The sequence below is a fragment of the Talaromyces amestolkiae genome (assembly GCF_001896365.1).
Source record: "Talaromyces amestolkiae strain CIB chromosome Unknown scaffold19.1, whole genome shotgun sequence".
Taxonomy (NCBI): Eukaryota; Fungi; Ascomycota; class Eurotiomycetes; order Eurotiales; family Trichocomaceae; genus Talaromyces; species Talaromyces amestolkiae.
The window spans coordinates 388,731-414,857 of record NW_024468055.1 but is presented as its reverse complement, the minus strand read 5'-3'; the positions used below and the strand labels follow the sequence as shown (position 1 = coordinate 414,857).

The 26,127-nt window shown below is 46.4% G+C and overlaps 8 protein-coding genes across 8 annotated transcripts; 6 read left to right on the top strand and 2 right to left on the bottom strand.

Moving 5' to 3' along the window:
- Positions 1 to 92: 92 nt before the first annotated feature.
- On the top strand, positions 93 to 1,496 carry BHQ10_008461 (uncharacterized protein; the record flags this gene model as incomplete). The annotated part of the gene is made up of 1 exon (XM_040881269.1): positions 93 to 1,496. The coding sequence occupies one exon, from the start codon at positions 93 to 95 to the stop codon at positions 1,494 to 1,496; it is 1,404 nt and encodes a 467-aa protein (XP_040736963.1).
- A 2,873-nt stretch (positions 1,497 to 4,369) lies between these two features.
- On the top strand, positions 4,370 to 5,723 carry BHQ10_008460 (uncharacterized protein; the record flags this gene model as incomplete). Its single annotated transcript, XM_040881268.1, has 3 exons — positions 4,370 to 4,565; positions 4,621 to 4,732; positions 4,784 to 5,723. The coding sequence occupies 3 exons, from the start codon at positions 4,370 to 4,372 to the stop codon at positions 5,721 to 5,723; spliced, it is 1,248 nt and encodes a 415-aa protein (XP_040736962.1).
- Positions 5,724 to 6,003: 280 nt separating this feature from the next.
- BHQ10_008459 (uncharacterized protein) lies at positions 6,004 to 11,193 on the bottom strand (the record flags this gene model as incomplete). Its single annotated transcript, XM_040881266.1, has 8 exons — positions 6,004 to 6,162; positions 6,223 to 6,706; positions 7,685 to 8,808; positions 8,878 to 9,300; positions 9,358 to 9,410; positions 9,489 to 10,251; positions 10,317 to 10,702; positions 10,770 to 11,193. The coding sequence occupies 8 exons, from the start codon at positions 11,191 to 11,193 to the stop codon at positions 6,004 to 6,006; spliced, it is 3,816 nt and encodes a 1,271-aa protein (XP_040736961.1).
- Positions 11,194 to 12,121: 928 nt separating this feature from the next.
- Positions 12,122 to 13,908, top strand: BHQ10_008458 (uncharacterized protein; the record flags this gene model as incomplete). Its single annotated transcript, XM_040881265.1, has 2 exons — positions 12,122 to 12,454; positions 12,526 to 13,908. The coding sequence occupies 2 exons, from the start codon at positions 12,122 to 12,124 to the stop codon at positions 13,906 to 13,908; spliced, it is 1,716 nt and encodes a 571-aa protein (XP_040736960.1).
- Positions 13,909 to 14,804: 896 nt separating this feature from the next.
- On the top strand, positions 14,805 to 16,642 carry BHQ10_008457 (uncharacterized protein; the record flags this gene model as incomplete). Its single annotated transcript, XM_040881264.1, has 2 exons — positions 14,805 to 15,034; positions 15,094 to 16,642. The coding sequence occupies 2 exons, from the start codon at positions 14,805 to 14,807 to the stop codon at positions 16,640 to 16,642; spliced, it is 1,779 nt and encodes a 592-aa protein (XP_040736959.1).
- Positions 16,643 to 17,947: 1,305 nt separating this feature from the next.
- On the bottom strand, positions 17,948 to 18,960 carry BHQ10_008456 (uncharacterized protein; the record flags this gene model as incomplete). Its single annotated transcript, XM_040881263.1, has 3 exons — positions 17,948 to 18,487; positions 18,543 to 18,844; positions 18,897 to 18,960. 3 exons carry the CDS (start codon positions 18,958 to 18,960, stop codon positions 17,948 to 17,950), a joined length of 906 nt encoding a protein of 301 aa, XP_040736958.1.
- Positions 18,961 to 19,491: 531 nt separating this feature from the next.
- BHQ10_008455 (uncharacterized protein) lies at positions 19,492 to 20,468 on the top strand (the record flags this gene model as incomplete). Its single annotated transcript, XM_040881262.1, has 2 exons — positions 19,492 to 20,027; positions 20,087 to 20,468. The coding sequence occupies 2 exons, from the start codon at positions 19,492 to 19,494 to the stop codon at positions 20,466 to 20,468; spliced, it is 918 nt and encodes a 305-aa protein (XP_040736957.1).
- Positions 20,469 to 21,884: 1,416 nt separating this feature from the next.
- On the top strand, positions 21,885 to 24,318 carry BHQ10_008454 (uncharacterized protein; the record flags this gene model as incomplete). Its single annotated transcript, XM_040881261.1, has 2 exons — positions 21,885 to 22,649; positions 22,696 to 24,318. The coding sequence occupies 2 exons, from the start codon at positions 21,885 to 21,887 to the stop codon at positions 24,316 to 24,318; spliced, it is 2,388 nt and encodes a 795-aa protein (XP_040736956.1).
- Between the last annotated feature and the right edge of the window lie 1,809 nt (positions 24,319 to 26,127).

Sequence of the window (26,127 nt, the reverse complement as noted above, 5' to 3'; positions counted from 1 at the left end):
GACACTACATTTTCCAAAAAAGAGCTTGATTCAAAAATCAAGATATTTTATTGACGAATTGCCAAGTTAGAAACACAATAAGTCGGATCATAATGGTGGAAACCAAATTCACCGAGACGGAAATATCTACTTCCGCGCAAGCACGTACATGGTTCGATCGTTTTTGTCTTGTGCAGAGACGCAAAGATCCAAAAACTCACACCTGGTGGCAGAAGCATGCCATTATTGCGATTATTACTCTATCTGCTTTTACCGCGCCTTTTGCCTCATGCATCCTCTTCCCGTCCTTCACTACTCTCGTGGATCATTTCCATACTACTGATACTAAGGTCGCCCTGACTACGACCGTCTTCCTTCTGGGTCTAGCAGTTGCTCCATTGTGGTGGAGTACACTAAGCCAGGAGTACGGTCGCCGACCGGTGCTAGTATTCAGCTTCCTGATCTCAACGGTAGCTGTGATTGTCTGCGCCGTATCAAATTCCCTCACCCTGATCATAGTCTTTCGTCTCATCGAGGCACTAGGCTGTTCCTCTGCGCAAAGTGTGGGAGCAGGGGTCATTAGCGATATATACATTTCTACCGAAAGGGGCTCTGCTCTAGGATGGTTCTACCTCGGCACGTTGATTGGACCTTTGATTGCGCCAATTATTGGAGGTGCCCTTCAAGTTTGGCTTGGCTGGCGATCAACACTATACTTCATGGCCATCTTTACATTCAGCACCGCTATGCTCACGATGTTATGTCTTCCCGAGACCTTGGTCAAATCTTCCACTGAAGGCCAGGAGGAAAAACTGTGGTGGTATCAAACAGCAACGCGCAACGTCCTAGCCCCTTTGCCAAAGTTGAAATTCCTATTGGTGCCATCAATTGCTTTGACAATCGCCTATGTGAGTATCTGTTTCGCCAGTCTATACTGTTTTAACACGACCCTTCCGTATGCGTACTCGGCGGCGCCCTACAATTTCTCCGCCATCGAAATCGGACTTTGTTATATCAGCAATTGCCTTGGATACGCAATTGGAAGCGTCGTAGGAGGCAAATTGAGCGATTCTAAATTGCGACAGTACCAGCTTGCGCATGGTGGAGAGATTCGCCCCGTTGAAAGAATTAAGACCGTATGGTATGGTGTTGGCTTCGTTCCGGCGGGGTTGATCATCTATGGCTGGCTGGTCGAAAAACAGGTGTTCTGGATCGCTCCCCTGGTTGGCGCTTTTTTGTTTGGACTAGGCCTCATGCTTGTCACATCAACCATCATGCCCTTCCTCGTGGACGTCAAGCCGGGAGTGGGTGCTTCGGTTGTGGCTGATCTGAACCTGGTCCGGAACATTTTGGCCGCCATTGGCACTGTTCTGTCGCCGATCGGAGTTTCAAATATTGGTTTTGGATGGTGGATGACAATTCTAGCCCTCATGTGCTCCTTGGCGGTCTTTTTGATCGTGATTGTTGTCTGGAAGGAAGGAGCTGAAAAGAAACCAGCCTCGGAATGCGTGGTGTGAGAATCACTGTTCGTAAAATAGACGAAATTTTGTATAATGGCCTTGATGACAATAGATAGCATGTGTGGTTTGAATTTTTTCCCCTCCATTTAAATCCTAACTCCGCTTGGGCATGCGTACCCATCTCGCACACAAAGCGGCCACAGTCTATATTACGATTGCAGAAGCCTGATTCCAGATAGACCTTTAAAATCACGTCGACAGTTCCGAGGGACGGGCTCGCCAATAGTCTAAGTCTGAGCTATCATAAGATGCAGATTTATATTAGAAAGTTATTTCTCCGACATAAACACGATCATATAGGGTTGGCGGGGCAAACTCTTATGGATATCTATAAATCGGTAGGAAAACGGTGTTCTTACCTTGGTATGTTATCTCATGCACAGAATCCTATGCCTATTATCTGGCTTCAGCTTGCGTCAATCAGATCAGGTGTTTGGGCGCTTTCTCTCGCTGATTCAACACCGAATGCCTGGTACGCGGACTTGTGCTTATTATTAAGTGCATATTAAAAGACTCTCAATACACCTACTAAATCTAACCATTAGATTTCCAGAGACTATAGAAGGGGGATTAGTGAGTTACGCGGGTCTAGAAAGTGGCGCGGGAAAGGACTGGATTTAAGATGGACAGAGATGTCCGCCCCGTGTTTTAGATAGTCAAATGGTACGTGCTGGTGGGCCCCGATGTGGCGATGAAGGTGCACTTCTATGTCATTTCATGAGACGTGTTGTACTCTAGTCGATTTCAGCAGCATGCATTTCATCGTCTCGAAACATATCAAGAATACATCTCGCGTCGGGCAGGATGAGGCTATGCTTATGACTGATAATTGGTTCAATTGGTTCAATATTGAGCTGTTTGGGCGATCTCGCCCATTTTTTACAACTCTCTTTCTCATACGCCAACGCGGTCCTATCTGATTCCATTTCCCTCCTTTTACTTTCTCTTTCCCTTCGAAGAATGAATCAACTGGGCATCCTATTTTGATTTTCTAATCTACATGATTCCTTCTCATGTCGAGCTTAATACTTGAGACGTTTTGTCTGGAGAGTTAGAGAAAAGTGGATGATCGATTGGGAGTCGGAGTTGACAGGGTCGACTGACATCCCTGGTGCTTTATGTATCTTTTCTATCTAACCCCTGTCCTTTATTTCTACCCTACAACTGTATGTATTACGAGTTCATGGCTCCTTTTACAACCTTTCCCTCTAGCATCTAGGCCAACGCCATTTGCAAGACAACAAATTTTGAGAAAGGGTCCTTAGGTGCACCACTATGTGAAATGTAGTGCGTGTTGAGCGTTCTCTCTACTTTAATGTACCTTATGAGAGGATATATTTTTCATATAGTGCTTTATTCTCAAATGTTCCAACGGAAATATTGCAATTTCTGACTCGATAATGGCGCAACTACCCGTTTACCGGATGTTTATACTCGCGAGCTTGGAGGTGACGCTGGTCGGCCTTTGAGTAAAGCGATATTCCATAGCACAATCAATATCCTGCGTCTACTACCCAATCATGCCATAGGAACTTCGGCGAAATTATTTGGGAGATGGATCCGGAACCGCGCTATCGAAGTGGTGCGCCTTTTCTCGACAACTAGTTTGCGCCGGATATCGACGCAATAGGAACCACAGTGGATTTTCAAAGAGGATATATTTTCCGGCTCTTCACTGAAAACTGCGTCAAACAGAATATAAGATTCAGTATGAAGAAAATCTTATTTATCATGCCGTTATCTAATTTTGACCCTCAAGCCCATTGAATGGAAGGTCTAGACAAACAATAACCGGTGATATGCGCCGTCCGATGCCAAAACTGGTGCGCAAATTTGGACCTATCGCAACAGCGTGGCCACAGTAACTCAGACACATGCACTGTGGAGAATGTCGTGCGTACTACGCCATCTCATCCGCGGGGCATTGATCTAAATGCTTGAAACATGCAGGGGCTTACTCCATTAGTTCTAGCTGGGAAAGGGCCTCCATCCGTGCAGCAATTATTTATTGATAGCGGAGCTAATCGAAAAGGATCATAACGAGCGAAAAATCTAGCTGAGTAAGTACTTCTCTGGATCTGAAGTAATATCTAAATGATTCGCTACAGAGTTACATTACTAAGGTCTCCTTGGTGCCACAATGCGCAATCAAAGGATGTACATTTTCTACCTAGATACTGTGTAAATCCTGGTATCAAGTAAGTAACTAGGTTTAAATTCAGATGAAAATGGTGGGGTTTTTGTATTGATTCAAAGTGTATATGTTAGTTCACCTACCTGTTTACTATGTACTGTGTTATGATTTATCGCATATATTCGCAGATTAAAGCTTGAGACAGAACCAACAAGTAAACAAACAACTCTAGCCTCTAGGAACAAAGAACAAGATTTATTCCCCTTGCCGATCACATCAGTCAAGCTTTCCCGTGGCTTCCGGACCAAGTCGCAATCTCGGACGACAGCTTAGACCCCCGTCCGAATGCAACGCAAATCAAGCCCCTCCGGGCCCTTTACTAGAATGGGCAGGACACTTGTTTAGACAAATAAGACTATTCTTTATCGGTCCCTGCAGGTCAAAGTTTCCAAGTTCTAGAATAATATATTATTCGGGATGCTTTAACGGTCCAAATCTACTAGAGTGTCACTATATATTAGATGGCTTACCCCTGCGCAAGCTTCGTGATAGTCTGTTTTCATGCCGTTATTTAATATCTAGGGTAGCATCACCTGGCGTGTAATTGTTTGTCGCCTGACTCAGCTCAGGTGCAGCTATTTAACCTCACCCCGCCCACGCGGCCATTCTCTACTCTACTCCTCTTTTCATTTTACACATTCTGTAAACAATCTCATACATAACTTTGGGAGGCAAGATGGTGTCCTTTTCTGTACTTACTCTGGCTTTTGCCGGGTCTATCGCGACTGCAAATGCCGGTGTGACCACCTCGCTGAAAACCGTCCGAAATGCGAATGCTGCCGGACTGAGCAAGCATGCACGCTCGTTGGCCAGGTATGGCGGTGCTGTTCCTGAGCGTCTGGCGCAGTTGTTGCCTCGGGGTCGGGATACCGGTAAGTCGGTGCGAACATCACCATTTCTCGGGATTTATTGCTAACTAATGTGTAGGCTCCGTCGGAGGCACCTATGATGCTGCGAATGGCGAGTGGATTTCTCCCGTTTCGATTGGTACTCCGCCTCAGGAATTAGGCTTGATTCTTGACTCTGGCTCATGGGATCTGTAGGTCGCTCTCAACACTCGAAATGTGTACAAATTCTAACAATATCAAAGTATTGTTTACAGCACCCAATCAGACCCATCAGACCTCCCGGCAAACATCTCTCTCTACGACCCAGCCAAAAGTAGCTCCGCTCGCTCTCTCGAAGGCTACTCGTTCGACATCATCTACGGAAACGGTGACACTCAAACCGAAGGGGACATCGAGTGCAGCGGTGATGTGTTCCGGGATGTCGTTACCATCGGCGGCGTAACTGCCGCATCACAAGCCGTCGAGTCGATTGTCAATTACACCGCTGGATTCGCCACTCTCGGCGCCACGGGCATCGTGGGAATGGCCCTAAGCAAGAACAACACTGTTAAGCCTGTCAAGCAAAAGACATTTTTCGACAGCATTAAGAATGAGCTCGAGAAGCCCGTATTTGTCGCGGACTTATATCTCGAGGCAGACTCGCATTTGGATTTCGGATACATCAATAAGAGCTTGATTGAGGGACCTATTACCTGGGCTGATGTCGACACTGATGATAGTCAGCAGGGTTGGTGGTCGATTACTATTGACGCATACCAGGTTGGATACGAAGAGCCTGTTGAAGGCGAGTTCCAGACCATCGTGGATACCGGCACTACAAATCTTCTTTTCCAGAACGATATCGTCGGCGCCTACTACGACCAAGTCCCTGGCTCGGTCAATAGCACCGAGTTCGCCGCATTTTTGATCCCGTGCGACGCTGATCTGCCCGATTTTACAGTAACCATCAGCGGCAGACCGTTCACCATTCCCGGTAGTCTGCTCAATCTTGAGGCCATCAACAGCACTACCTGTGTGGGCAACATCCAGGTCATTCCTGCATCTACCATTGGCGGAATTGTCCAGCCTAATGCCTGTTTGGGCGCGACTTTTATGCTGCCTTATCTCACTGCTTTTGATTTGGGATCGTTGCAGGTTGGATTTGCGCAGAAGCGGTACATTGAGAATGCCACTTTTGTGTAATTTCTCTGTCGCGGTGTCGTATCCAAAGAATGGCTGGAAATCACATATGTACTGTACATTAAAGCCCTACTGATAAACTAGCATAGCTGATACGCTGTTCAATGACAATGTATATAAGACCAATGAAACAATTGAACTTGAGTGCAGTAAATGGTTCCGATCATCCACCAGTCATCGCGGATGGGTTTCACTACCGTGATCGACATTCGTAGCGGACATAGTCTCATCTCTCTGACGCATGCGTTTGTTTTGATCTTCATTTGGATATATCAATAGTATATCAGCTATAGTCCACCAATTCAGCATATTTCGTCGACTCTTCATCAGCCAGGAAAGCCTCAAGCTCTTCAGGATGCATGCCAAAACAGAACTCAATACAGCCATCTTCCCTGATCGGAAAGATCACCAAAAATCGAAATCGACCATTTCCGCGCTCAAGCTGGGGCCTTAGAGATTCCGAAACGCCTCGGTTAGCGAAAAAGGCGTCTCCAAAACATACCTCATTACTCGGAAACAGCATCATATTTGATATCATAGCATGCATATGTTCAATGCCCATATTAGCCGTCGAAAATCGACTGTGATCTGGCAGTGACTGTAAAATTGAGAAAGCATCATGCACAACCGAAGGCGTGATGCGCGCAGCGGATTGACGAAGCTCGTAAGCAACGCGGCCAATGCTCGTATCGTCAGCGCAAAGTACTTCAACCGGCATGACAGACCGGTTCAGTATCAATAAACTGCCCATGTATGTGGATGGCAATGAAGAAGAAAAGTACGGCCGCCCGTCTGTAGGTAGCTCAAGAATTGATAGCTCATCAGGCTCGAATGTCTGCTTCCGGATATTTTTTGCAACGCGATATCGAACCCTTATGGCAGCCCGCCACAGGAAGGCTTGCACAATGTCACTTATTGACTGAATCTCCCCCTTGGCGTGTGGGTCTACTAGAACTTCTTCCTTCATCTTCTCAAGTCTGCTAGGCCTGATGAGAAATAGCGTTGATCTCAGACACCTTTCAGCACGGGGAAGTGGCCAAACGTAATGTAACTTGATTTTCGGCGGAGGAGGTAGTACCATTTCGTTGGCGATATTTATTTTGAGTCTGTCGGATGGGGGTGCTTTTACGTCGCTTTGATGATTATCAGGTGGTATGAATGGCAGAAAACCCCATATCCCAGGATCGATTGTCTCAACTGGCCGCACCCATCCTTCTTGTTGATGAATAATTTCTGGTAGACTATGATTGAAGCTTTCAGGATCAAGCCAGCTGCAAGTTGCTGTGTGGTCACCTTGCAAGAACCTGCAATTCTCAGCCCAAGCCTTAAGGGCAATCAAAGCTCCCACACCGTCAAGGCAACAGTGGTTAAGATCAACTGCTACAATGCATCCACCCGAGATAAAATTGACTTGACCAGATATTATATCTGCTGGAAATTTTGGAAAAGGATCGTCTCGCAAAACTAGACTGTCTTTGACGAGTGAAGGCGGAAAGCCTGCCTCCCGTAGCTTGTTAAAGGATGGTAGAATGTCTGTAAGATCTTTATATACCAATCGATCTTTAACGGAAGCTGCCAAAGAAAGCGGCGGTATGGAAACACAAAGATTCCCTTCAGTGTATCCGAATTCTTGCTTAGAGCATTGAATTATTTTGCCGCTAAGGGCCGGTATCATGTCAAAAGTGCGATTGAGTCCCTCTTGGAGATTGGCAAAAACCTGTTGAAAAGTTACCCCGTCATGAAGAGAAAAATAAAGAACAATTCCCATGCCGTGGTTAGGATTAACGTAGTCAAAGGCATTCAAATGAAATGACTGCCGTGCCCTGTGCTGTGATATCATAGTTTCGATTCCGACATCGTATTCAGGCTGGACTTGATTCGATGGTGCAGCCTCTTTGGCACTTTGTGCTACCATTAGTTGAATAACAAGAGCGGCAAGACTAGCAATTGTTTCGCTCGCGTACACGTGTCGAGGAGCGATTTTGTCGCCGAGCCCAGAAGCTGCCCGTATTGCCTTCACAGCCGCAAACACAGCAAGGGAGTCGAGCCCAAGGGCGAAGAGATTTTCTTCCCGAGAGGCAGTATGAGCTGCAGGAAATGATGTACTCAGAATCGCACGGATCGAGTTTTCCATGCTATTGACGGTGCTCGTATCCAGCGTGTATGCTTCAACTGACTCATCCTTTCGCGAATCGTAAAAACGCTCGATGTAATCGGCGTACAGAGCCAAAGTGGCGGCCCTTTTCACAGTGCGTTTGTCTGTCCGAAGAAATGGCTTGTCGGGGAGAGCGAACGTGACAAAGTCTCTCAACAATTGATTCTTATGACGAGACATTGCGTTGGCCTTCACGACTATCTGCCAAATATCATCCATCAGCTCAGCCGTTTTGACTGATGGTTCTATCAGTTCAACGAGCAGGCCGGCTTGAGGCTTTCCAGTTCCGAAAATGAGACAACCATTAATAGCTGGGTGAGTTGAAATAAATGCCTCGGTTTCTAAGGGTGAAATTTTGTACCCGTTAGATAACACAACGAGATCGTCACTTCTCCCCTTGAATGCCCATAGATTAGGCTTGGAAGGGTGTTTCATATACAGGTCTTTCAAGTTGATTGAATCCTTGTCGGGGAAAGTGTGAAAGATGCCCTGAAAGAGGCGCCAGTGGTCGTTGCGATGTATCCAGTGCTCATAAGTATCTTCTTCGAGCTTCTTGAATTCGAAACCGGAATATGGATGGAAACAAAACCAGAACCAATCCTCTCGTTGTGGAACAAGGTTTCCAATAAAAAGACCCTCCGTAGTACCAGTCAAATTGAGCACTCTTACAACTTGATTCACCTTTCCAGCGCTAACGGGGCTGACAGGACCGCCAGAAGCACAGATGAATTTACTTGGTGCGAGTTGTGCTAATATTGACGAAGCTTCGCCCAGCTCATCTACTAGTGAGGGGACCATGCTCCATATGTCTATTTTCACATCCACAGCTAGTCTTTCCACAAGATTGAGGTTCGGTAAAACCTCAACCGGTCCCAAGACACACTGTAGGTCAAAGAGTGCTGGCATCAGGATGTCCATAATGACACCAGCGCCCTGTTTAAAACTCGGTCAGCTAAATTTTACTTGCTGAGATTCAAACCCAGGGAGAGATAGTACACATACATGACTCATTGGGAACGACGAGTAGATCTTGTCCCCTTTCTTCCAATCAAAAGTCCACGGAACGAAATCGGCAGTCCCTTCCACAGGCGGTAGCAGTCGTACTGCATCCATCGTTCCAATGAGCCCGTGTGACCAGGGAATCGGCTTAGGTAAACCAGTGCTGCCTGAAGTATGTAAGAAGCAGAATGGGTCATTGATTGCCTCTTCAAATGACTTCGTGTACGGAAATGGCTCAATACACTCTGCATCTAGAAGTTCATCGAGTAGAGGAAGCTGAATGAAGTTCATCTGACGATTTTGAAGAACCTCCTTGACCAAAGTTGTGGGAGCAGCATCGACTGCATTGACCCATATATTACAGGCAGTCGACTCGAGCACTGCCAGAGCTTCCTTCGTGTTGTTTTTTGGTGATAGAAACAATGCCTGGAGATAATTAGAAAATCTTCTGCCTTAGATTGGTCGTGTTTAAGATGAACATACTGCGTAGCCTGCCTTGACACATGCGTATGTCAATAGAACGTGCCTAAGGTCATCTACAGGAGTTGAATAGATCAGTAGCAGGCCCAGAAATATCATTTGCGAAGGGAGTTCTCATTGCGAGTTATACGCACGCGGTCCAATATAGGCCACAGGTTGAATGGTATCTGGCACTCCCACCTGGACACGAAGCCACCATGCAACTTTGTCAACTGCTTGGGCAAAGTTGCGAGCGGAAATGTGCTTAAGCTCAATAAATCCGTGGACAAGAGATGCAAGAGAGAAAACAATACGATCTGGCTCGGTAGCGGCAAGATTATCCATAATCTGTGGAAGAAGTCTTTCACCATAGGGCGATGGCGCTTGGGCGCTTGTGTGTACTGAACTCATTCCTGTAACACGGTCGATATCATGTGGGATAATTCTCGACTCGGAGTCGGGTGGCGTTGATTCCCTGCTAGACTGGGTCCCCGGCGTGTTTAACATGCTTTTTTCCAGAGACGAGCCGGAGACTTCGCTGGACGATGATGTGCGTGATTTTGCACCTTGGAGCGCAACCTTGACATATTGCTCCATGTTAATGTACGTAGCTGATTGCATGTAAGTGGAGTTTGTCTCATTTATAGGATCAACGTTTCCGTGAATTTGCCTTTCTCGATAATGGCTGGGCTTGCCGTTGACATGAACCAATTCCAGGCGGCCATCCTGACTGAATTCGCCCATAGGAGCACTAACCCAGCTACCATCTGCCAATTGAGCGACAGCGCAGTGCCACGGAGTTGTAAAACCGGTTTTGGTATTCAGTAAACTGATCGAGAGTTTATTGCCTGAGATGGATTCATGAATAGAGAGTCGTATATGATGTGGAAAAGCATTCTTGACTGCTTGTGCAAATGCCTACTCATGATGTTAGTGATCAGAGTAAATAAACTCCGTATGGATGTCAAAAAGCCAATACTAACGTATCCCCTAACCAGCATCTGCTTTGCTAAATATTTACAGTCTTTTTTATAGCTATGAGCAGAACGGTTTTCACCTCGCGGAAAAATATACTGGAGGTCTGACTCCAAGAAACGCTTATATCCCAGATAGGTTAACTTCGTATCTGGATTTGTGGCAATCTCGTGCTCGATATCAATGTCCTCATTGCCAAACCGATTCATTAGCAAGCGACGGAATGTGGTGCAATTGGCTACGTAGATTATCTCGCTCATCTTCTCTGGAACGGGATAATCGAGGAGATCTCTTAGTCTCGCGAAATGAAGGTTAGTGAAACCTTTTTCGACAACCATGTTTCGGAGAGCTTCTCCATAAGCCCAAGTCTCACGATCAGATATGCACAACAGATCTAAGATAATCATAGTCAGTATCTGTAATTTGTTGTTACTGATAAAGGTCGCTTCTGCTCTGCATACCATTGTATGTAATTCCATCGGAAATTATGACAATCTCCGCGCCGGGCTCATAAATCTCCTGAATACGCGTACATAGGCCATTCAATCGCTCAAGAGCCAGCTCCTCAGCCTTATCTGGGAGGCTGCCGAGGACTTTGTATATTTTATTTGCCGATTTGAATGGAAAGGCCGGGAGACAAGCTTGGACAGATACACCTGCAGACACATACCGGCTAATGGCATCGAGAAAGCTGTGTTCTGAGGACTCGGGGCGGTCTTTCGTGTACTTGAACTTGCCAAGAGTATACTTCAAGAAGATGTCGAGGATGAGACAAGAGATCCGCTTTACATCGTCAGTAGAAGAGGCGAAAGTGGCCACTGAATGGCTGGCATCCGGTCTGATGCTTGTGTATGTAGGACAGGAATGTGCCTCCTGTGAACCCATGTTGAGAGGATGCAGAACCGCAAATTTCTTTGTAGTGGGGATCAAAAGTTGATATATGCAACATGATTCTTATAAATAGCAGAATAAATCACACTTGATCGAAGCATTCTGCAGAATTCTGCAGCCAAAATGCGAACCCCCTCCGGGCCAATAGAAGAATCGTGCAGACTCAGAGAATCTTTCTAATTTCGAAACCCCTCATCTGTTTGACGGACAGTTTTCTCTCCTCTCCATTCTTAGTCTAAAAGGGGAAAGCGTACGTGCTTCGCAGTTTATCCGTGAGCACAATTGAGGCAGATTAATAGGGGGCCAAAAGTGGAGGGCTTCGAACTACTACAGCATCACAGACATGATGGCTGCTGTATTTGTCCCATGCAATACTATTGGGATAATATGAGAGGCCAATATAGCACATCTCGAGTATGTGGCATATAATAGACTTGAGGAATACGAATATAGGTCACTTACAGTGGGGCCATAACCTTACAAAACTTTGAGGTTGGCATATCGAGGGGCTGATTGTCGTCCTCTAGTTGACATTTTGCATAAAGAGGTTCCGACCTTCGCAATGAACAGAAAATTAGTAAAATACCACTAGCAATATTTGCACTAATTAGAGCAATTTTGAGGTATTTATAATCAATTTCACCTCTAGTTTCTTGGTAGAGACAAACTAAGTTGAAGCTGGATCTAGGATCATTATTCCTCGGGCTTAAATGAAGTTTTCGTGAAAACGAAAAGCACCTAACGCATTTTTCCAGCACTGTGTTGTTGTTCTGGTAATTGCCAAACGAGACAGCCTTCGTGCCCCCGCTTCGCTATTTTGGTCTTTTGTTCACCAGAGGAAGACTTCCGTTCGAGGCTTGCTCTCGATTCACTTCTGTATCTGACCTTTGAAACTTAAAGCGATCCAAGTATTCAATGCACCATGAACAAAGTCGTCGATACCTATGAGTCTAATGCTCCCCAAGAGACCAAGATACCTTCACAAGGGGACTGTGAAGAAATCAGCGGCGAAGAGAGCTCGGACTCCGAGAACGAATTTCAATACCCTCCAGCTGGCAGGGTAATCTTTATTATTCTCGCAATCTACCTAGCTGCTTTTCTCGTGGCTCTAGACCAGACCATTATTGGAGTTGCTATTCCAAAGATCACTGATCAATTCAAGAGTGTGTCAGATATTGGCTGGKATGGCAGTGCTTACTTCTTGACGTCTACGGCGCTACAACCTTCGTACGGCCGAATCTACAAGCTATTTGATGTAGGTCTTCCAATCGATTTCACCATTTGCTTGCTTTGCAGTTAAAAGATGGATTTTGAACTATGGCTTAGGTGAAATGGTCATTCCTGGCCGCCGTCACCATCTTTGAGATCGGATCGCTGGTCTGCGGTGTGGCTCCGTCTAGCACAGTCTTGATTGTTGGCCGAGCAATTGCGGGGATTGGTGTTGGGGGCATATTCTCTGGAGCCCTTATAATCATCTCTAGGACAGTACCACTTCCAAAGAGACCCCTAGTCTTTGGTGTATACGGATTGGTCTGGGGACTTGCCTCTATTGTCGGACCACTACTTGGTGGAGCTTTTACTGACGGTGTTTCATGGAGATGGTGTTTTTACATCAATCTCCCAGTTGGAGGATTTTCTATCGCAGCTGTTATTCTAGTCCTTCGCATTCCTCGTGATAACAACGTCTTGGGAATACCCTTTTGGAAACGCATCGGAGAGCTCGATCTGGTGGGTGCCGGCCTGCTCATCCCCGCCATCATATGTTTAATTCTTGCTCTACAATGGGGTGGAAATACGTATCCTTGGCAAGATTCCCGAATAATCGGTTTATTCGTGGGGTTCAGTGTAATGGTGATTCTTTTTATAACTTCCCAGATCTATTTGGAGAAGTACTCTGCAAAAAATAACACAACGGGTGACAAAGATGGAAGAGCCACACTACCTCCCTGGATTCTCAAGCAGCGCACCATTTGTTCCACTGCCCTCTTCGCGTTCTTCTTCAGTGGCGGATTTTTCCTACTGGTCTACTATCTCCCAATCTACTTCCAATGTGTCAAAGGGTCGTCTGCCATGACATCGGGGATTCAGGTGTTACCATTTATTCTAGCCACCGTCATCTCATCTGTTGCCGTCGGGTACCTGGTCACGGCGGTTGGATATTATACACCATTTCTCATTGCCAGCAGCGCTCTTGTTGCTATCGGAGCAGGTCTTGTTACCTTATACGATGTCAACATTTCCACTGGAAAATGGATCGGATATCAGATTGTGCTTGGAATGGGCACTGGAGCAGGTCTTCAAGTTCCTATGACTGCGGTACAGACTGTTCTGAGACCAGCGGACATCCCAGTAGGTACAGCTGCGATTACGTTCTTCCAGACATTGGGTGGCACTATATTCATCGCTGTCGGTCAGTCAATCTTTCAGAATGGTCTTACAGCAGGTATACACCACTACGCACCGGGCGTTGACCCAAGTGTAATCATTAGTGCTGGGGCGACTGATATAAGGTCTGTGTTGGCTACTTTGGGCCAGCTCGATGCCTTACCGGGGGTGATCGAATCCTATGTTGGCGGGTTGAAGGATACATACCGCCTCAGTATGGCATTGATGATTGTGGGTTTCGTCGCGGCTTGCTTTATGGAATGGCGGAGTATCAAGACCGGCGGCAAAAGTGAAGACCAAGACTCAACAGCGAATTATGCGTGAGGTTTAGTAACGCTCCACCGACATGGAAAATGCGGCGATTCTATGTATTATCACGTAATTGAAAGCACTTCTCACAACCAATAAGTAGCCTAATATCTATTTTCGTGATAACGTGGCGCGACGGTAGTGCTTCGTTGGGGGCAGATGATTATCAATCAAGGAGATCGGTCGACTACAGTACACGCTGTAAGATATTTTGCCCTCAGTGTAATTCGATTCGAGTTATCAGTCAAGCCATACCATATGATCAACTATAACTTCACATATTCGCATATTTACATAAGCTCTCTCAACGCAGTATTGGCGGGCTCTTGCTAGAAACAGAATAGCGCGAGGGCATTTGAGCATATTTTTGTCGGAATCTGAAATACTTCCGTGCGCGCTTGCCGTCCTTCGATATAGCTATTAATTAAAATAATTGCCTAGGTGAATTTCGGTATGTTGACGGGCGATAACAGCCAAATAATATTCTTTCAGATAATCAAATTCCCAGGTATAACGCCGCCAGGCCATGTAACGCTAGAACCCACTAAGGGCGAGGCAGAATGAGCAGAATTGAACTCATTTGATGAGCAAGAATAGAGGCTGGAGGTATTGCCTAGTTCTCTTTCTGTATTGCACTCGAGCTGCTCTCTTTACTCGATGGGGTCTGAAGGCTTTGATATGACTCGGCAACAACACGAGGACGTTTTTGTGTGGGTACCCAGCTTTCACTTGGTACAAAACGAAGCAGGCCACGAAGTATGAACCAAATCTACTTCACCTAGTAAATTTCTTTGTGTAATATATATAATAGAGTGTTTCTGATCGACCTCCTTCTTTTCACAATTTATGTTCCTAGCATCCTCGACCTGGGTGTCTGTCTCGCCACTACCATCTCTCGCTATCTGGGGATCATGGCTACAGAAAACGCCGACGGCGGTTCSGAGCCAGTCAGCATTCAGACGAAACATGGCAATCAGCATTTAGACAAGAACTGTGACATTCGGAGTCTGGAAGAGAGACACGAGCGACAGTTGCTAGAGGATCCCAATGGTGTCACGCAAGGAGCGCAGCCCGGAATTCAAAAGGCCGAGGCTACTGCTTTGGTCTGGACAAGAACGGCTTTATACGCCACATACGCATGGTCAGTCTCATTGTCCTTTAGTCCAAAAGACAGATTGATTTCTAACATCGTATGCACAGGATTTGGTTATGCTTCTTTGTTCTATCCATGCAATCGTCCATCAGCGCGAATTTGATCTACTACGCTTACGCAAACTTTGCCTCCGCTCCTCAGATATCCCAGGCCTACGTTATATCGACGATTGTTGGCGGCGTGATTCAATTACCCATTGCCAAGATCTTAAATCTCTGGGGCCGTGCTGAAGGACTCTTGATAGTTCTGACAATAAACCTTCTTGGTCTAATAGTGATATCTGCATGCAACGGTCCCAATGGATTTGCCGCCGGTTACACTCTGTATCAAATCGGATACAGCCAGTTGAACTTCATTTTGACTGTGTTTGTCGCGGACGCATCAGGGCTAAGAAATCGTGCATTTGCGTACGCATTCATTGGAATGCCTACAGTGTGTACCGCTTTTACTGGATCCCTTGTCGCTCAAGCGTTCATAACCCATTCCACCTGGCGCTGGGCGTACGGTTGTTTCACCATCATCACATTTGCGTTTATCACGCCCGTCGCTGTGGTGTTCAAATTCTACCAGCGCAAAGCTGAAAAGCTGAATCTGCTCATCCGCCATCCTAGTGGCAGGACAAGGGKGCAGTCTATCGTTCATTATATTCACGAGTTCGATATCATTGGTGGCTTTATTCTCATGGCAGCATTTGTACTATTCCTCTTACCATTCAGCCTCGAAACCTATGGTTTTAGCGGTTACTCCTCTGCTACATTTATTGCGATGGTGACAATTGGAATTCTTTTATTCCCCGTTTTTGTTGTGTGGGAGTATTACTTTGCGAAAACCGGCTTCATTCGGTGGGAGTTGTTAAAAAAGCGAACAGTTCTTGGAGCATGTATCCTCTCAGGGCTGATCTTTTTCAATTACTATACATGGGACCAGTACTTCTACTACTACGTTCAGGTGGTTTATGACCTCGACGTCACAAAAACAGGGTATATGACTCAAATATACAGTGTTGGATCAACTATATGGGCTGTCCTCTTTGGAGTGTGGATCCGGCAGACCAAGCACTTCAAAAATGTGTGTTTGTTCTTTGGAGCGCCACTAATGCTATTAGGCGCTGGGCTTATGATTCACTTTCGTGGTTCTCAGAGCGACATTGGATACTTGGTAATGTGCCAGATATTTATCGCATTTGGAGGTGGTACGCTTGTCATTGGCGACGAGATGGCTGTGATGGCTGCTGCAGACCGTGATGGTATTCCGATGATGCTTGCACTAATCAGTCTATCTTCCAGCGTTGGCGGCTCTATTGGGTATGCCGTTGCTTCCGCTATATATTCCAATACGTTTCCTCAAGCCCTGCTTAGAGCGCTACCGGATTATGCAAAATCGGACTATCAGACCATTTATGCTGGTGGATCAGCTGTGCAATTGACGTACCCTCCTGGAAGTGAGGTTAGAAATGCGATCAATTACGCCTGGGCTTATAGTCAAAAGTATGAGTGTATCACGGCAGCTGCGCTTGTTGTTCTTGCCTTCCCAGCGATTGCCATATGGAAAGATTATAATGTAGACAAGAAGCAAGTTAAAGGCGTGGTTATCTGAAATCATCGCCCTTTCTTTCTCCCGCCTGCTTTCTTACCTTATGTTTCATTAGATCTCAATCAGCTTTAAGGCAATGCAGACCAATAGCTAGATGATCATACTTCTCTCAAATATTCTCCTTGCCTACAATTCACCCTTTATGCAGCAAAAATAGAGGTACTCAGCTGGATCAGCTGCATAGGCGTCGCAAAGAGCAGCCTACGAATCTGGCCATGGTCGGACTTACAGTGAGAGTATCGATCGAGGTGAACAAAATGTCAACGGACATCAGTAGAACCGGCTTACACGACATGCGCAACTCATTTAACGCCAATAAACGCTATGTACTATTTATATCGCTTATGTCGGGTGTGACAAATATACTCTAGACCAAAATATGAGCAGATTTGCGCCCTTAACTGGTAGCTAGACACCTTAGTGGTGCGCACGAATCCCACATGAACATCGGAGCCTGACTCATTGTCTGCAACCACAAAAGAGCTGAAATCAACTGGATCATATTCCTCATCGTATTATTGACTTTAAAGGCGTTCAATGCGCCTGTTGCAACACCGAGAAATATACTCATTTGGTGATATTCGAAAGGAACAGGTATCAGACATGGTCAGACGGGAGGTCGTTATTCTCGTGTCATGCAGACAACGATAGTTCTTGAAATGATCAACTCCGTTCCTGCTATCCGTTGGGTCTCTCTCTTCTTGCCCTTTTATCTTCATACACTTCGGTCATTAGGCAATTGTCGATTGTACAGTACAGCCTTTGACTTCCTCTCTATAATGGGTGACTGTGATTGCCGTTGTTGATCTGCCTGTCAATGCTCTGGATGTCATGGAGTAAGTCTGGCAGGTATTTGTGATAGGGTGGATTGGCTGATCTCTGGTTGCTGTGCAAATAGTCATAAAGCATTATCAGTCATATTTATTGTATGGAACACCGCATTGAAGCAACACACTACAATAATGCAGTGACCGTCATTCAACACTTCGAGCATTTCTTCATTACTAAATTGTTCCGCAAAGACTCGATGGCTGCATTTGTTTAAGCCTCACTAAATTGCGTTGAAGACCATACATGAATGTTTTCATAATCTAGTCAACACAAGGTGCCCATAATGAGCAGAACACTATCCATGAAAGAATTCTCACACCGGTACATATCACTTGCATCAATCTAGACACAGCGTCTAGTACATGAAGGGAGTGGTAGCATGCTCCCTCAAGAAGACAGGGCCATATCATTTACAACTAAGGATAGAAAACGTATATCACTTGGATGAATTTTTCGAATATTAGCTATAAGAATCGATCACTGTGCCCATTCCATCCCCTCCCCCAAAACCGCCTGCCCCATTTCAAGTGACCTCGAAGCCTCCTCGCCCAACCACTGAGCCTGCAATCTGTCCAAATTCCGCTCAAACTCCCACGCTCGTCCACCCTCCACATACATCGACACTCCGTTTAATTCTGTGGCCGATAAAACACCAGCAATAACTTTAGCCACATCCAAGGGTCGGTTAATGGGCAAGTTCGCTTTGCGCCATCCCTCCTCGATACCAGCCACCATCGCTGTTTCTGTCATCCAGGGACAGATAGCATTAATACGAACGTTGTGAGTCGTCGGTAGACTAATGTACTTGCGTAAAGAGCGCATCAACCCTAGAACGCCGTGCTTGCTAGCTTGGTAGAGGAACAGGCCGGGGGATTCTTTGAAGCCGGCTACGGATGAGACGAGAGTTAAAGAGCGGTCTTCATCTTTGGATCGATTCTGGCGTAGATAGACGCTTGCTATACGCGCGCAGTATAGCGAGCCGAGAAGGTTGACGTCAACAACTGTGGTAGGGGGTATCTGACTGCCTTTAAGCAATTTGGTGGATTGGTGGATTTGGAAGGATGTTTCATACCTCTTCAACGCTTTCCACTGTCAACGCCGGGTCGAACCAGTTCCCTCGTTCAATAATGCCCGCATTGGCGATAACATGATCAACGCGTCCGTATAAAGAGAACGCTATCTTGAATAATGACAATACCGAATGGTAATTCGTAACATCAACGGCCACGAATCTTGCCCTCGGCGAGTCTTGACTTTGATTAACAGCATCTTGGACGTCTCGACCAGCTTTCTCGTCAATGTCACCGAAAAAAACATAGGCTCCGTGTTGAACACATAATTCGACTAGACTTTTTCCTATGCCGTTGGCACCTCCTGTTTGGAATTAGCTGCGCATACTAGGCGGCTTGGACTATTGCCCTCATACCAGTCAAGACTATGACTTTGCCTTGTAGTGATTCTCGTGAGATAGTTGGATGAAACTGAGCCATGGTGCATTAATTTTGTTGCTGTCGTTTTGATTACTCCTTCACTACAGCATCGATTCTACAGAAAGAACTTGCTATTGAACATATCATCGTCCCGGAGGCCGCAAGTATTTTGTATTGACTTTGCCAGGGAGTGTATCTGAAATATGATCAATCCGGTACATCGTTCCGATCTTCCAAGTACTACAATTGAGCGTCAGTACAAACCCCTCCTTCGGAAAACCCCCTCCAGATTTTGCAACCTCCATCGGGAACGTTCTGTCGACCCGGGTCCGCACCCGAAAGCTTTCCGGGAACTTATCTAGAACTGTAGATGATCCACCTATCATCTTCCGGGGAAGGCAAGTAATCTATGTATATACCCCGCATTCTGAGGACATTCAATCTCAAAAATTGGGGTTCGTCATGAGAAGGAATACGGATGGGTAGCTACCTATAAAAGTCGCTGGTAAAACCCCGAAGACTAAACCCATATCACTCAAGAGCAGTCAATCGATCTACTAAGATACATCTACGTTTTGATTTTTGAAGAAAATGTCTCTCGAAACACATTTTCACATTTCAAGCGAAAAAGGCTTGTCCAGTGTGACATCCCTTATCATCGGCTCCAAAGAAGCCATCCTCTTCGATCCTCCTTTCCTCATCCCCGACGCCAAGGACACAGTAATCTGGATCAAACAAAAACTTCAGCCGGCAAATCAAACCCTCAAAGCTGTGTTCGTCACACACCACCATCCAGATCACTTCTTCTCCGCAAATCCAATCCTCGAGGCATTTCCCGAAGCTCGTTTCTTCGCTGCTCCTTATGTTCTAGCGGGAATCAATAAGGAGTACGATGACAAGGTGGTCTACTGGCCATCTATCTTTGGTAGAGAGAATATCCCCGAAAAGCCACGCAAACCGGATTCGTTTGAGTATACTTTTTTCGTGCTGGATGGCAATCCCGACTCGCCGGTCCACTTGTTGGGTCCTGTCCAGGGGGATTCCGTAGATCATACTATTTTCTGGCTACCGAAGGAGCGCACGCTGATTTGTGGCGATACTGTGTATGCGCGTAGTACGCATGTTTGGTAAGTCCTCACATTTTACTCGTCCTTCAGAATTGTGATGCTAACACGTGCTTGCGCAGGGTCGAAGAGGTCGAAACCGCCGCCCTTCTAGAAGCATGGCAAAAAACAATCCAACTAATTGAGCATCTCAACCCACTCAAACTTATCCCGGGCCATATTGAAACAGGCTGGGAACCCGACGTATCAGCGGACCTGGCCCATATGAAGAAATATCTCTCCCTGTTTGGCGACAAGGTCACATTTGCATCTCAAAAGGCCACTGTTGATGAGCTTTACGAGTTTTTTAAGAACAGTTTCCCTGAAGCAAAGAAAAATTTGGAGTTCTTTTTGGGGCATTTATCGAATCAGTTTGGAGAGGGAGGGAAGGTGTGGGAGGAGAATCGGCATCAGGGTGCTGGGGAGAGGAAAAAAGAGTCTTTGCAGGGGTATTGGTTTAGCTAGTTGGTATCGCTTGGCTGGTAGGGATGGAATGATCTCAGATCGGTATAAGTTAGTTGATCTAGTTGCTCAATAATAAGCTGACTGTCCGAAATGTGGGTCGCATATTTCTGGGGGATACCCGATAGAGGATCATTGATCATCTGGCTCTACCTCTATATTGTTCCCGGATGTGTTCTCATAACTCCTTCTCATATCGTTAAAAAATTACAAGCCTCTGCAGATCGGAGGACGGGGTTGACTTCAAGCAAATCTTGAAACACATCTACCTGACTTTGTAATGAGGACCATCCGCAAAGCAGTGACTCCTGAGGGTTGTTAGACTATATATTAACTATCCATAAGAGCACTATTTAAATTGGTCTCTGTTCAAAAGAAAGTCGTTATTCATAACGTTTCTAAGGCAGATATAACACATTGCGGAATTTCTACTCAGTCTTTCATATCGTTCGCGTTAAGTTGGCTTCAAAGCAGAATAAACAGTCCTAAGTTATTTGCAAATACCAGCATCGACAATCGAACAATGTCGAAGCACAGGCAAAGCCGGGGGATTCATTAGGGCTAGAATGACGAGTTGCCCTAGCCCTAGGCACATCATCATGTGGGCGGTGAGCCCTCGGAGCTATATCTGCTGCCGGAGATAAGAAAAGTGTTATGGATTGGAGTCGTGGATATAAAGCTTCTAGAACGTCGTTCGGAAGAGCTGGTTAACTAAGAGCTGTTTTCTGTAGACTTCTGTCAGTCAATAGATGTAGTTCTATTGTCTCTTACTCTAGGAAATGCCGGCCAGTGCTCCCAGTGGTGATTTTCAAGCATGTCCAGAAAGGTCATCACTACGCTCTGCATGAATTTGTGACTTGCATATTTGTATGACCGTAGCAAAACTCCGAGAGCATTCCTCAAATGGTACTTCATTTACATCAAGTCCGACATCGTGTATCAGGAGAAAAGCTGACCGATTCACCGAGATGCTCTTTTATCACGTGCATCGATCCAGTGTCCCGCCTTAGTCTGCTTGCGGACTAGTGCGGCCAGATTGGGGTGTCACTATTGAGGGAGCATCTGATAGTTGACGTGAGAGCTTTTTACCATTGATTCCTACATCCTATCGTATTGTCTTCTTCAATTGAATCGTTGAGCATTTTCCAACAATAGTTTTCACTTCACTGTGCCATTGACCCCTCGTCGAGACAACAAACAGGGTAGCTCACAGCTCCAGCTCCAGTCCTGTCGTCATAGCCTCTCTCTGACGTACTAGAGCTCCGCCGCCAATTTCTCTCACCGGAATTTCCCCCACCAAACCAGCACCAGAATTGCTACAGCTCATTTTTCTTTATTTTGCTTCACATTCGTTCCCCTTACGGAACTTCAAAAGGGAAAGACTTATCGATCAACTGGCTGAGAGGCCGCGCCGCCACGATGAGTTCGATCACTGCTTCGTCTCCCTCAGCCCTCCAACCGCCCGTCGAGCCACCCAAGAAACGCCGTATCGCCGTCCTCACGTCCGGTGGTGATGCCCCCGGTATGAACGGCGCTGTCCGCGCCGTCGTGCGGATGGCTATTCATAGCGGCTGCGAAGCTTTCGCCGTACACGAAGGTTACGAGGGGTTGGTTGCGGGCGGGGACTTGATTAAACAAATGCACTGGGAAGATGTCCGTGGCTGGTTGTCGCGCGGAGGAACCCTGATCGGTTCTGCACGCAGCATGAAATTTCGTGAACGCTCCGGTCGCCTTGAGGCTGCGAAGAATATGGTTTTGAGGGGAATTGATGCTTTAGTAGTTTGTGGAGGAGATGGTAGTTTGACTGGTGCCGATCTATTCCGGTCGGAATGGCCGAGCCTGTTGAAAGAGTTGGTACAAAAAGGCCAATTGACGGAAGAACAGGTCCTTCCTTACACGACACTGAACATTGTTGGATTAGTAGGCTCGATTGATAATGACATGTCCGGTACAGACGCTACAATTGGCTGCTACTCTTCACTTACGCGCATTTGCGATGCTGTGGATGATGTCTTTGACACAGCCTCATCTCATCAGCGAGGTTTCGTCATTGAGGTAATGGGACGACACTGCGGCTGGCTCGCACTGATGTCTGCTATCAGTACTGGTGCAGACTGGCTCTTTATTCCTGAGATGCCGCCGCGTGATGGCTGGGAGGACGATATGTGCTCCATCATTACCAAGGTTAGTCCTTTATCTTTCCCATTGTGAAGTTATCTAACTTCATCAGAACCGCGAACGAGGCAAACGACGAACAATTGTCATCGTCGCCGAAGGTTCCCAGGACCGCCACCTCAATAAGATTTCCTCGAACGCCGTCAAAGATCTTCTCACCAACCGATTGGGACTGGACACGCGAGTGACTGTTCTCGGGCACACACAGCGCGGAGGACCTGCTTGCGCTTACGACAGATGGTTGTCTACACTACAAGGTGTGGAGGCTGTCAAGGCTGTGCTCGACGTTAAGCCGGACTCTCCATCGCCAGTCATTGTCATTCGAGAAAACAAAATCGAGAGGATGCCACTCATGGAAGCAGTTCAACAAACTAAGGATGTGACTGCTCGTATCCACGCTAAAGACTTTGACCAAGCTATGGCCATGCGTGACTCTGAGTTCAAAGAATACTATACTGCATATCTCAACACCACGTCCGTCGACCACCCCAAGTTGCGTCTTCCCGAGGACAAGCAGATGCGCATTGCTATTGTTCATGTCGGAGCGCCAGCTGGTGGTATGAACCCGGCTACACGAGCAGCTGTCGGTTACTGCTTGACTCGCGGCCACAAACCCATTGCCATCCACAACGGTTTCCCTGGTCTTTGCCGCCATCATGACGACAAACCGGTTGGTTCAGTGCGGGAGGTGAACTGGTTAGAATCGGATGATTGGGTTAACGAAGGCGGTTCTGAGATTGGCACAAACAGAGGTCTACCAGGTGACGACCTTGAAGCCACCGCTCGGGCATTCGAGAAGTACAAGTTTGACGGACTGTACATTGTTGGTGGATTCGAGGCGTTCACTGCGGCCAGTCAGCTACGAAAGGGCCGAGAGTTCTACTCTGCATTCAAAATACCCATCGTCGTGTTACCGGCGACTATTTCCAATAACGTGCCCGGTACGGAATACTCGCTCGGTAGCGACACCTGTCTCAACACATTGATTATGTTCTGCGACGCCATCCGACAATCAGCATCCTCATCTCGTCGCCGAGTTTTTGTTGTTGAAACCCAAGGTGGAAAGTCTGGTTATATTGCCACCACCGCCGGTTTGTCGATCGGTGCCGCAGCAGTCTATATTCCCGAAGAAGGGATCAACATCAAAATGCTAGCACGAGACATTGAATTCCTGAGGTCTAGCTTCGCATCCGACCGTGGCGCCAACCGCGCAGGTAAGATCATCTTGCGCAATGAAACCGCATCTCAAACATATACCACTCAAGTCATCGCCGACATGATCAAGGAAGAAGCCAATGGCCGCTTCGAGTCTCGCGCCGCTGTTCCCGGTCATTTCCAACAAGGCGGCAAGCCATCCCCAATGGACCGTGTCCGCGCACTCCGTATGGCAATAAAATGCATGCAACACATTGAGTCCTACGCGGGCAAATCGCGTGACGAAATCGCCAACGATGAATACTCGGCCTCCGTCATTGGCGTCAAGGGCTCTCAAGTCTTGTTCTCGCCCATGGGTGGAGCCGGCGGCCTCGAATTCACAGACACGGACTGGGACAAACGTCGTCCCAAGCACGAGTTCTGGCTTGAGTTGCAAGATCTGGTAGATGTGCTGAGTGGTCGTCAACCAAGCAAGCAGGGGGGTGTACTGAATTCAAAAGAAAATCCCGACGACAGCACGTAAGATGACGAGATGACGATAATTAAACACGGAGTTATTTGCATTCAATTCTTTGGTGGTTAGGTAAATTTTAAAATTTTCAATCTCAAGAATCATATCCATTCTGGGTCTTCTATTATACTTGAGCTTTCTAGATACATGGTTATCGCGATAGGAGCCAATCTATCTCCTATTATCCAGCGCTTGACAAAGCATAGAATGAGGGTGTATGTATACATAACATTCCACACAGCCAGCCTAGTTCATCTACTACCCCATCTCGTATGTTTGCCGATTCCTTCAGCCGAGTAGTAATCAGTGACACCAGTTGCATTTCCCACTCATCGGTAGCACAGTAATAACCCCCCCTCAATCTACTAACAGCCTAGGTAATGATTGTGAATACCATGTAAATCTTCTTGCAAGACTTGCTCACTGTATAAGCCGTTTGCAGCTGCGAAACCGGGGTATCAGAGCTTTCCTTCCAGATTGAAGAATGTATCTTAGCGTACCTGCTGTCGAGGCCAATCTGTGGCTGAGAAACATGCAGGATATGGGGGGAGCAAACCCCGTTGACGATTGAAAAGGATCAGAGTTAAGTATCACAGTCAAGTCATCATGAAACTGAATATTTTGTCGAGAACTCATCAAAATTAGAATTGAACTTAAATTATGAATTGTCCTGTGGCTTGTAGGTATGTAATATGAAAGGACTTTTCTCTTCTGCATGGTGGTCTTCAAGGTTGCTCGTCACTATCGAGTATCGAGTCAGCACATCATATATCTCCGACAAGCATGTTGCTTGACTCGTTATGGATTTACTAGTCAATGTACGGAGTACACCATGACGAATTCCGAAACTACGTAGTCAGATAGATCAAGCATGGCGAAAAATGTCGGATTTTCATAATTCGAACTGCCAATCTTCAACAGGTAAGCTGCGCTGCTGTACGCGCCATACTTCTCGTTAGTGCTTATTCTACCTTAGTGAGGCTTGTTATTAATCACGACTTCGACGCTCCGTGGCCAATTGTTTGTCATTGCGAATAAGCTCATAAACTCAATAGATACAGCCGTGCTCACTGGTTATTAAGTCGTTCTTCTCTCAGGACTCTTATTGCGAATAAAACACAGGCTATCGCGACGGAGGAGGTAGCGGAGGTTTAGATCATGAGGGACGAGATAGAATATAAACCAAAACTCATCATATATCTGATGAATGATTCAGACGGAATGCCACGGTTAAGACGAGATCGTTATTTATGCAGGTTTATAGTTCTGGCATATGATCCGGTGTTATTGGGAACAGGGGACTTACGAAGTAGTCCAGGGATCTTGGTGTACACCCTGCAAATTCATTTCCCAGTTAACATGTCATCGATATAAGCTGAAATAGTTATATGAGACAATCCTTGATGAGGTGAGAGTATAACTCGTAATAGCAGATGAATAAGTCCAATAGCGAGACACTCTTGCGGCCGTAGAGGCTCGTGTTAAGCATAGGCTAATAAATGCGGACATGGTCAGCGCTTCAGCAAGATGGCCCCACAGTATATGGCTGTTGGAGATTGTTTCCCACATATCAACCTTCTTCCCTAATTGCTTTGCCTACTGTCGTCGATGTGTTACATCTGGCGAGGAGCATCATTAGTAGATTCTTCAATCGTAGATCAAGGTCAAAATCCTGAAGTTTCACAATCCATGTTATGACCCTAGTGACAAATACTGCGTATCGGCGTAAAAGCCAAAGCCCCTAACGCCACATCTTAAGTACTTGCGCTTGGCACGTGCGCTTGGCACTTACTACTGGCCTGGCTTAACGGCTTATAACAT